The sequence below is a fragment of the Protopterus annectens genome, chromosome 4.part0 (assembly GCF_019279795.1).
Source record: "Protopterus annectens isolate FY-2018-M chromosome 4.part0, PAN1.0, whole genome shotgun sequence".
In the NCBI taxonomy this organism is placed as follows: domain Eukaryota; kingdom Metazoa; phylum Chordata; order Ceratodontiformes; family Protopteridae; genus Protopterus; species Protopterus annectens.
In genome coordinates, this window is record NC_056733.1 from 1,288,437,598 (window position 1) to 1,288,450,095 (window position 12,498).

Sequence of the window (12,498 nt, forward strand, 5' to 3'; positions counted from 1 at the left end):
CTGTTGTAGATAGACTGGATTTTCAGGTTCCTCCAGCAACAAATTCTACTGTTAAAAATATTTCATCCATTGTGGAAAACTTCAGTTTTCAATTGATCTTCAAAAGCTCAGTTAATGTCAGCTTCATACAAATAGTAAACATCTGCACAGGTGTATGTCATTAACTTTAAAAAAAAAATAACATTTGACATACTAGTGTACACTTATTTTACAGGTTTTATATTCGGTATTACCGTATGGTTCTAGTCACAGTATTTGCCATAAATGAGATCAACAGAAACCAAGAACTTCTTCCAAATATCACTTTGGGGTTCAAAATATATGATTCCTGCTATTCAGAAGTGAAAGCACTAGAAGGCATCTTGTGGCTGCTGTCAAGAAAGTCAGAGCCGGTACCAAATTACAGCTGTCAATCAAACACAAGGCTGGCTGCAGTGCTTGGGGAAGCAGCTTCAGGATCCTCCCTTCCTATGGCTCGAATTCTAGGGATCTATAGGTACCCACAGGTGAGTCCTTATACATTGTTATGCCTTCTTTTTCAATGTACATATTTATTAAGAACTGCTTCAGAAAATATTGAAAATAATAAATTCTGCTTTTTAAAGAACAAAAGCACGTATTACACATATATATATTGTCATTCCATACAGCTGGCCCAAATGTTTACATACCTCTATCAGTCAGTGTCTCCTCCATGCTTAGTTAATGATTTTTATGTTAGTCATGCCATGTGTATCATTGAAACCATGCCTTTTCTGCTACCATTCCCAAATGTTAATACAAGCCGTGCTCATAATAGTTTTGCTCTCTCAGTACTTCACACATTAAGTAAATAATATCACATCTGAAATGATTGTCCATTTCAGTGTTATTTTTGGTTCTTTCTTTGTCCCTGCATCTGGCCATTACTTTGCCCCCAGGACGTGTCCCCATTCATGGGCTTTCCTGCACCTGACTTAGCCTCCTCCAGGCTAATTTGGAAACATGTCTGGGGACTATAAGGAGATTAGGGATACTGAGGCAGTGCCATACTGCTACCAGGGTATTTTTTTTAATTATCCGGATGTTCTCCCCCCTTTGTGTGTACCTTTGCCATTTTTAAGACTGATGTGCAATGGCTCATGCTGGCTTAAATCCAGCCTCTGCTGCCCCTAAGACACTTCCCTTGCCTCCATTGGTCAGTGCTGTCCAGAAATCCTTAGCCCCATTCATTATCTTCCTTGGGGTGCATCTGTACAAATACCCCCCATGCTTAGGTAAACTCACATTCTCTCAGGCCAGTACATCAGATGCCTGTGCCACTAACTGAACCTGGGTTGTCTGATCCATATTTAGGGCTTTATTTCTCAAGCTTAATTCCAAGATTTAACATCTAGTTAGCTGACTGTATCTAAAATGAATATTGTAATCTGTTGTTACTCCATGAAAGGAGAAATAATTGCACTCATTTTTATTGCCAGTGACTCAACAGTTAATACTATTGCCTTGCAGTGCTTGTTTCTCCAGTTTAGTCCTGTAGTCTGCATGTCCTCCCTGTGTATATTTGGGTTTTTCTAGGGAGATCTAGGTTCCACCCTCTTCTCAAAGACATGCTGTATGTGAATTGATGATCTTTTATATTGCCCATACATGTGTGGGCTGAGTTCAATTGAAGGTGTGCAAGTATATACATATATATATATATATATATATGGTTCATATATATATATAGATATAGATATACATATATATATATATATATATATATATATATATATATATATATATATATATATATATATATATATTTTGTCTCCCTATACACAGTTGTCCTGTGACAGTGTACCACGATAAACTCCAGTTCAGCTGTCCTCAAATGGATAAAGCAGTAAATACAAAATTAATTAATAAAGGATTCCTATTGCCACTACTAAATAGATTATCTTGCTGTCATATACTTTTTTTATTTCTACTTGATTATTTTTATAGTCTTCCAAGTGAGTAGTTCTCATTACACTGCACAAACTCATATGCTTTGAGCCTCAGAGCATGCATGCATTTCATCAACATTATCCAGAATTCTGTCATATATTTCAAATGCAGCTGAAAACGTCTGCAGGAGTATTGCAATGCATGAGACCCTTTTCATAGGGATGGTATTTTGCTAGTGAATTAGATTTAATTTTTTCAGATACAGAGGTTTAAATACCAATGATAGACAGCAGAGTACCTCAGGTAAACTATCCATTTACCTTGGTAACCATTTGAAATGTCAGGACCCACTAGAGTGAGTCCTGAAATATGGAGACTAAATGGCTGAAAATCAGACTTACATATATTAAGTCCAAGATGCCATTTCTCAGAACACTCCCTTTTCTCCAAGGTATGGTGATCTCCTAGTTGGCAAATATATTTTTTTTGGGGGGAGGTGCAGGGAGGTCTGCAAAAAAGTTTTAAGGAGAATAGTGATCTTAGAGATTTGCTCTTCTCCTATGTTTTCGTTATTATTTTTTCAGCATGTCAGCACTTAGCATTTTGAGTACCAGCATTTCAATAGAGAGCCATTCCCCTCTATATTGTATAATTTCCACATCCTACTTAACCAGTAGACTGTTTTATATACAACTTTTTATAAGAACTACCATGCAACTGTCCACTATTTTCTTGAATTCATTTGGTGTTTCTAAATCCACTATCTCATATGGAAGGTTCTACTAATAATCTAGTACAAATTTATATAAAAAGTCTCACATTAACTTTTCAGCTTATATTTTTAGACTGTTTACTCGTTTTCTGATATATATATATATATATATATATATATATATATATATATATATATATATATATATATATATCCTTAGATGGGGAGTTGAATTGACCATCCGTTTTTTGGTGCATCTATGTTTATTCTTACTATTTGCCAATCTATTGGATTTCATTATAATGAGCTGTGATGAATAAGATAAATCCTGTTATCTGTTAACATCAAGTTATCTGATACAACTACTTTGCTTTTTTCTGCTCCTGTATATGGTATTTTATTTGAAACGTTATTTTTAATCATCAGATTAAAATTGGCACTTTCTGTCCATCCGTGAATTCTATGGATGTATTAAATTTGTCCTTTCTTCTGTTAATGATTCATCAGCAGAAAAGGCAAATTCTGTCCTCCACAGATACCAAAATACCATTTATACAAACAATGCAAAGAACTGGTGTCAACATTTGGGTGCTAGTAGTAATCTTTTCATGTAAATAGACTCTATGTATAATAAAGTAACTTGTTTTCTTATCACAGAGCTTCTGTTCCAAGGTTTGCCGGTAGCTTTGTTGTTTGTTACAGACTCTATGTATAGTTACCCTCTAAGTTTTATACCTTCTAGATAACATTGCTCAGATGACACTTTTATAGATGAGACTATAACTTAGCCCACAAAAGCAGTGGTCACATCTTCCTTGCATGAGAAGCTTGTCAGGTTCAGTAAAAACAGTGTTAAGTAACAACAAACTGTGTACACAAATGTCTGTAACAAAACTAGCACTCCTGTGGGTTGATGGTATGGCCTCATTGATTTGGATGAATCCGGCACTGGATTGTCACTGGATTGTGACTTTGGGATACCAGTTGTCCATTTTGCATTCCAATAATAGCTACTGTGAGTCCAGGAATAGAGAGACAGAATGAACAAAAATACAGACTTACATAAAATAAGTCTGATCACTGTCTCTTAGAGCATTACCTTTTTTCTGAAGTATGGTAATCTTAGAGATGTATATAAAAGTTCATGGGATGGGGAGGGCTGCAAAAAACTTAAAAGGAGAACAGAGATACTCCACATTCCCTGTTCTCCAACTTTTTTTGTATTTTTTTTTTTATTTTAATTTCAGGACCTGAACTTATGAGTCTCATAGTTACTACAGAGAGCTAGATGCCCACACTGTTCAATAGCAATCATAATTCAATTTTTTTTGGAGATAAAACTAGCTACATAGCACATACATTTCTCATTCAGCTTCCTAAATACTTGGCTCACACCATATCTCTAAATAGTTGAATGTTTAGGCCCTGTGAAAAGCTACTGCAGTTAGATCGACAGCTGTTATTGGTGGTAACCAGTCCAAGGTTACCTTGATGTCATTAGGACAGCATGGGAGCTACTAAAGACAAGTGAGGGTTCTTTGCTACTACTAAATCCCCTGCATATAATATATAGTATTAAGCCATGGGCCAGGTAAAGGTAAATTATCTAATCAATAATGGCCCAAAGACAGATACACACATCAGCTTTAAGGGGCTTAGTTACACAGAACATGTTAGTTCCCACCTGTGTCTTGCAAGGTCTTCCAAGAAAAGAGCTGCCCTAGCAATTAACCGCACTACACAGCTTGGCCTTGGGCCTTTTATATTCTGGATCAGAAGACATTAACTACATCCAAAAATTCCTTTTGTATTAAACCATTATTTATATCTGGCAAGTTCTTATCAATTAATCAAAGAGTGAGTGCATGTGTAATATCCAAGCTGAAGTCAGGTTGCTCCTGCCACAAAAACCTGTGCTTGTCTGAGATTCATGCAGTCATTTCAGTTCAGGTCAAATAGATACTTGCCTGGATGGAGGAAGATAAATATGGGCAGATAATTCTGTTTTAATTATATTTTTATCAACAATAGTATAGGATGAAAATGAAGGAAGGTGAGAACACGAGGCACAGTAAAGATGGACAAAGAATGACATGCCTTCTAGGAAAGAAAAAGAAAACAAATGAGAAAAGCTATTCAAATAAGATATCATTTTAAGTCAACACAGCAGATTCTTTCAGTGGATGGATAACTTTCACTCTTTATAGAGCTCAGTAACCTTGGTAAACTCAGGTCAACAACAGGGATCAGTGCCCCTAGTAAAGTCATGCTGCAGTTTACATCCCTAAGCCCTTGGACAGTAGACATTCTTGGGAAGATATTGAAGATTTACACCACATGATGTGCAATTAGTGAAACCAGAGCCTTCAAAAATGTATATAGACACTATTCTTGGTAAGGTAACCTACAATAAGCAATGTCAGTGGTGCCTTCTGTACTCCAAGCAACAAGGCAATGTTGAACTAAAATGGGGGAATCATAAACATTATCAATGAGACCCTTTAGTGAGAACCTGGAGACAAGATACATGTATTTAACATTTTAATCTGGACCTTTCTTTTGAAGTGTTTTGCAATCTGGAACTTTCTATAGACATTTTGCAAGCTTCCTTTCCTCAGTAGATCCTTTGATCTCAATGTCAGTTGCCATCTATAGAAAATCCATTTACATCTATTGATAGAAACCTTATTTCTGTCTGCAATATTTCTGTACCCTTGGTATAGCACACTACCATCACTCTTCTTTTTACTTATGACACAAGAGTTTTTTTTTCATCTATTCAAATTTAGCAAACATTAGTGTCTACAAATATTTAGAGTGTTTTTGGCAAATAACACCATTATGTAAAGAGTGTGTGTGTGTGTGTGTGTGTGTGTGTGTGTGTGTGTGTGTGTGTGTGTGTGTGTGTGTGTGTGTGTGTGTGTGTGTAAGTGAGTGAGTGTGCATGTGTGTGTGCCAAGACTTGCAAGATGTCTTGTAGGTGTGTGTGTATGTGTGTGTGTGTGTGTGCATGTGTGTATGTGTGTGTGTCTATCTCTCAAAGTACCCTATTCAAAACAAGGTGGCAGTCAGTCAGAAGGTAAGCATTAGAACAAACAGCAGTAAGTCTGTATTTCACTGTTCTTTTTATCTACAGAACAAAGCCTATTTACCTACAGGTAAATCTATGTTTAGAGTATCTGACTTTAGTAAGTTTCAGTGTTACTTGAGAAAGGTTGTGGTTCCTCTATTTGCCAATGAATTTTGTATCCATTTTCAGCTTTTACTCTTTGCTTAGAGTTTGCCCAACTTGAGTCGGTATATATGGAAATTGGCTGGGGGGGGGGGCAGATGGAGACCTGACCCCACACTGAGTAGTATAGAGGGCTTGCCTCATGAAGAAAAGAATACATAAGACTGCCAAGGCATTTTTTGTTTACCAATTCTATGCAGTGGTAATTTGTAGGTTTAGCTGAAGTGATAAAAATTAACTAAATGGTGATTAACCAAACAGGGCCAAATCGTACTGGATCCACTTATATTCTTTTCCGTTCTTTAGAAGTATATTGCATTTATGAGTGGTCACTCTTAGGTTTATTCCATCAAAGATGTGAAAACCATAAATTCCCAACGAACTTTATGATTTTAATAAATTGTAACTTATGTTTGTTGAAGTAAGCAAGTTCTCCTTTGCTGATCCTTTTGGGAGCCAACTGTGATCACAAGATCAAAGGGCAGTATTTATATGAACAGTTTGCAGTACTCATTTCAAACAGCTGTTAAGCAGTGTAATGAAACTAGAGCATGTGGATAAAATCCTAAGCAGCCATAACATGAATATTCAAATTCCAGAAAAAAAGGCAACTGGAGGCATGGCTTCAAGATCAGACTTTAAAATCTTTGAGGCAGAAACATTAATTACTACACCACTTACTTTGAGAGACTGTTGGTTACAGCTGCTTGTTGTGCTATTATTTATCACAGCATATTCCATTCAGTGATGGCATGACAAAAGGACTGCTGAATGTGGAGTTACAGTCTCTGAATTGGAGTTTAACATGGTGTTAGTTTTGATATTTACCATACAATTTCTCTGTCAACAGTGAAGTTCAAATTTATTATACAAAAATAAAGAAATTGCAGTACAGAATGTGGAACAATTTCTTCATGCGTGATGTGAGCTTGCTTCTAGGAATAAAGTCTGTGTGTATGTCTATTTTAGTGTGGTATAGAACAAGAAAGTGTATGCAGTATGATAGCGTGTACCAGTACAAGAAGGGAGTCTTTCTCAATGATTTTGACAAAACAACAAGGGAATTATAGAGCTTGATATGTTATACATGAAGTGAGAGGTTTCAATGCACCATGCGTTAAAAATAAGAAAGAAAAAGAAAAACTTGTGCTAGGCTTATTTAAAGAAACAAGTAAATATAACAAACTGTTTCAGCTAAGTCTACTTGACACTCCCTTTTCAGAGATGACACTGGTTAAGTGAATTCATTACAGTCTCCCAAAAGGCAGGTAGAAGCCATAGGAATCAAACTCAGATGGTTTAAGGCTAGCAGCACATTGCCTTAAAACTCTGTACCAAACTGCCAGACTACTTGTGGAGTTCTATCACATGTTCATAAGGTCCCTTTCCAATGCCCAGAGCACTGTCAGCCTTTGTAGAAAGCCAAGTATTATGTTTATGACACTTCTTTCATTAGTCACATTGCACTGGCCACACAAGCTGCTGTAGGCAGCAAACAGATAGTAGGGGGCTTTTCTTATGTCTCTGACATGTGAGGAATCCCTCTAGCAATAATAAACATTTTATTCATAATTGTATTGAAAGTGCTTTATGACTGCAATTCAGGATTTATTCTGAATTTCTTCTGTTCTCTGCTGTCATACTCTTGTTTTCTAATGATTTCTAAATGTTTCTGTATTTAGAACCCAAGCATTTCTAATCCAAGAAAACTAACAAATTACTTAGTCAGGTGTCTCATACCCATGCATCTGCCTTATAGCAAAGTCTTCACTTTTTAAACTTCTATTCTATAAATGCACTTTTTACAAAGCACTCAGAACAATTGCAAAAAGAAACAAAATGCACAAAACGAATGTAATAAAGAACAAATTAAAAGGAAAATCAAATACATTTATATGCAGTGTTTGGATTTTAATATTAAAAACGTATGCTTGCATTTATCAAGATAACAAAAAAGGTATGGAGCAAACTAGAGAGGAGAAAATGGGAGCTGTGAAATCAATACATGCAGAGGAGGAATGAGGTTTAAAAGAAGGCAGGATTTGAATGAGCTAAACAATGACTGAATATATTAAAAGCGAGATATAATGCTTGCAGCTACAGTTGTGTCGGCAGTGTTTGGAATGTATAACATTTGCAACTGAGATTGTGTCGCTATGATTTATTGTCATTTATATAAATGTAACATGGCCTATGTCATATATGATAATTTAATAAAGATGTTTCTTGTTTAAAAAATAGTATTTTAAAGCTTAAAAAAGATAACAGAATAACTTTAGAAAATGCTCATTCCAAAACGTTGAAACTCGTGTCTTTAAGATTTTCTATTCAGCTGAAAGAGCACTGCTAGTCTTCTTATAAATAATGGCCTGTCATTAAACTGGATGTCCAAACAAAAGGCAAAATATTCTGAACATGTGCAAAGGGCCAACACATGGATGCTGCTTCACCACAAAGGTTTTTTAATGCTTTTGTCTGAGGTTTATACGTTTATTCAGAAAATCCTTTTCCCTGCACATTAGGGACTAGTGTTGAGGTTTGTTTCTAAGCTTGTTATATTCACATTTACCCAACATCTGAGAAGCACATCATAAAGTAGAATTACATATTTTATGAGAACTTTAATGACAGCATACATTTATTTGTCAAGTAAACTGTTCCAAGACACAATAAATTAATATTTTTTTTTCCTTACATGACTCAATCCTACTCTTGCTATGGAAAGAGAGGACATCCGACAGCCCATTAATTACAATCATCTGCAGTATTGATACATCTCAGAAAAAGGAATGTAGCAACTTAGGAGTAATTTTTTTCTCAGACAAGTGGATGTGATGGAATAACCCTTGCCTATTTAATCTAACAGCCTTACAACTCCAATGTTTAACATTTACCTTATCTTCCCATAATATCCAAACATTTCACTATAATCCACATACTTTACTGGCAGGTCTGTGATGTACAGTGATGCACCCCTGACCATGGTCAAGATGACCTGGATTCAACAAGTACTGAGAGAACAAACTGAGTTATCACAGGAGAAAAATGAAGGGGCAATGCTTTCTCAACACTCACAAGGAGATGGGTAAGGAGGTGCATTCTATTGGTGTGCCTTTCCAGTGCTTTTACTGCAGGCAGAAGCCACTGCCAAAATATCAATTTGCAAGGTTTTTGGTTAGAACATTATAAAACAGGTAGCCATAGCAGTGGGAATGCTGACCTTGCAGTGTCCATCACACATTTATCCTCTCAACATGTCATTCAGGGTGTTAAAAGTTATAGCAAGTTCAGACCTATTTGTTACACTCACTGTGCAGCAATGCCGACAGTATTGACACCACCAGATGGACAGGACTGGTGGCCCTGAAGTCCAGGGGATTAGCCTGAAAACACAGAGGATTAATGATCTGAGCTGTGAACAAGCTGCTTCTCGTGGTAGCTTTCATTTGTGTACTGTGTGATCTTGAGCATTTGGACTAGTCTCCTTAATAGTTTCCAGGACTTATGCCTTGTACCTACCTATGAACCTTAAACTGGACATAGGAACCACCGAATAAGGGGACTGTCAGAGTACCACAGTACATATCACTTTTTCACAAAACCACGCTTAGTAATGACTGCTAAAACCATAAGCAAAGAAAAAAATAACTGAGAATTAGAATTCAGTGAAGAAAATATTGAGACATTTGCAATAATTATATTGCTATACATTTCAATACTGTGTTATTGTTAAAAGTAACATCAGAACTGTCTTCATACTAAGCTTACTATGAACACTATCTAGCTATTTTTTCTATTCTTCTAAAATTTCTTTTCAGCATCTATAATATGAATGCACCAGAATTATGCTATCTACTTCTAATGGTCAATAACTAAATGTAATGAACTATTGTATATTTATTTCCATGGATACTGAGTATATGAAATGGAGAGTTTAAACATGCATGACTATTCTGGTTTAAAAGTGGTGAAAAATCTATTACAGGATAGCATGATCTTTCTGGAACGTCAGTAGTGTTATGGTATATCCAGTACATACTAATTCACTGTTTGATTCAAGAAGTTTAAAAAAAAAATCTTTCTTTAAAGTTATTATTATTTTTTTTTGCATTTGAAAACATATCAGAATTTTTTAGCACTATATATGGCATGATGTGTCATAAGATTTTTTATGACATTAAATGTAATATTATTTAGTGAAATTTTCATTTCTGTCTCTAAACTAGATTAGCTATGGCTCAGTAGTTTATCGTCTGAGTGACAAAAGAGAGTTTCCATCTTTTCTGCGGACTGTACCAAATGACAATGACCATGCCAATAGCCTTTCCAAGATGCTGATGCACTTTGGATGGACATGGACAGGAGTAATAGCTTCTGATAATGACTATGGGTCATTGGGGGCACAAGCCCTGAAAAAAGAGCTCACAAAAATTGGAGGTTGCATTGACTTTTTGGAGCTTATCCCTCTGCAAAACTACACGGAAAAGATCCTCTCCATTGTGGAAGTAATCAAGCAGTCAACAGTGAAAGTGATTGTGCTGTATTCCAGTATGCCACAGCTAATTCCTTTGATGGAAGAAGTTTCATTCCAGAATATGACAGGGAGAGTGTGGATAGACAGCACAACATGGACAATTTCACCAATCTTTTTCCGTAAAGAAATATGGACAACATTAAATGGTACTGTTGGCTTGGCAATCCATAAAGGTGACATCCCTGGATTTAGAGACTTTCTTTATAGCATTCATCCTTCTATATCAAAAGATGATATTTTCATCACATGGTTCTGGGAAGCAGTTTTTCACTGCTGGTGGCCTACCTCTAGTATGCAAACAATACAGCCAAATGCATCAAACCAAGAGCTTCCCATGTGCACAGGGAGAGAGAAGTTAAGGGAGTTGGATACCTCAGTATTTGATGTGTACAACTTCAGGCTAAGCTACAGTACCTACAATGCAGTGTATGCCTTGGCTCATTCCCTGAGTAATCTATTATCATGCATTTCTGGAAGTGGTCCCTTCAGTAATACAACTTGTGCAGATATTTACAGTTTTCAACCATACCAAGTAAGACATTTTTTTTTATTCCTATATTCCTTCCAGCCTTTTCACTAATATCTTAACATACACCTTTGTTTCTGTCTGCAATAGGGAGAGAGTTTACTCTGGCATTCCATACATTAAGCATAAGTGCCTTGTAGAGCCCTCCTTCTAAAAGTCTGTCCATGAGTGCTGCCATTGGTGTAATAGTTTGTAGGGCATGCATGCTAAATTAGGCCTATTGCTGAATTCCTTCCAGGCTTTTAAAACAGAAATTCACTAAATTTCTCTTATCCCAACATACATGGACATATATGGAAAGGATATGGTCCTATAGCAGAAGTGCTTGCAGTTCCACAGCTAACCATGTAGATGGTGGCAGCATTATGTCGAATAATGTCTGTGCAATGGATGCAGCCCTGGTATATCTTCTTAGATGAGGAACCTTTAATCCACCCCATTAAGGGACTGAAGTACTACTCAGTGACCACAGTTCATTAAGTACTTCTTCTGAGTACAATGAATAAAAATCTATGTGAATACCATCCGGGCCTGGTGCTTTTCCTTTTGTAAGGATTTAATGGCTTTACATATTTCCTCCCTTGTGACAGGGTTATTTAATACCTCCAAATCTTGCTGGGATACCTGCAGCAGCAGAAGAATATTCTGCACAAAAGCCCTATGTGCCATTATGTTGGAGGATGAGATGTATAATTCTGTTGTCTGATAAGCTTTGGACATTATTTGATTAATTTTGAATACATTATGTTGGGTAACCTCTCCATGTCTTTCAGAGCCCCATTGATGCATTCTTTTCACCTTTCCTTAAATCTCTGGCACCAGAAGAAGTATAGAATTCAGTCTTGCATCAAAGGTAAAATACTTTAAATGATGTATCTTCTTGGGACATTTCAAGCTCCAACAAAAAGTAAATGGAGGCATCACCACAAGTTATCCCCTGTCTAGTGCTTTGAATGACATGGAGGCCTTGGGAATACTGTTAAATGAGGTCTAGAATTAGTATCCATTCAGGTTTCACTGATAAAAACTTGGTCAACTGTATGCGACAAGCATACCCAGCTTGCTACATATCAAGCTGTTATTGCAAAGCACAACTCCAGCTAGGGTCTCAGAGGAGCGAGTATTGCTTTAAGGTCAGAAATAACTCCCATTTTCTCAAGGTGCTGCAGTAGGACAAGGAGTACCCTAAATTACACTGTTTTACCTTCATATAATGACTGATATATCTCCCACTGACAAGGCCTACTAGATCAATGCATGCAAGAATCATGTCTACTCCTACCACCCCGCTATGACTCTTCACAATGCATGACCTCCAACATCTCAGTGATGTCACACAGGCTAAAATTGGAAGGTCAGAAGAGTAGAGGGCCAACAGGAAGTCTCTACAGTAGAGCAGTGCCATATGAACCAAAACAAAAACAAGAGGAATGATGATGATGATGAAAGAGGAGGGTATAGTAGTGACCAAATATCAAATCCAGCTCAACAAATGCAAATAACTTAAAGATAGATAAGAAGCTAAGCAAGAACAGCTAAACTACAAGTTCAAATGATTATATCAACCATGCTAAAAACAAAAA

At 36.5% G+C, this 12,498-nt stretch overlaps 1 protein-coding gene across 1 annotated transcript in view; it reads left to right on the top strand.

The window, feature by feature from the left end:
* The first annotated feature begins 236 nt into the window (after positions 1-236).
* LOC122799838 (extracellular calcium-sensing receptor-like) overlaps positions 237-12,498 on the top strand; it is a 442,157-nt gene continuing 429,895 nt past the window's right edge. Inside the window, exons 1-2 of the mRNA XM_044069166.1 lie at positions 237-506; positions 10,082-10,921. Coding sequence (XP_043925101.1) covers positions 237-506; positions 10,082-10,921 — 1,110 coding nt within the window. The remainder of the gene's footprint in view (positions 507-10,081; positions 10,922-12,498) is intronic.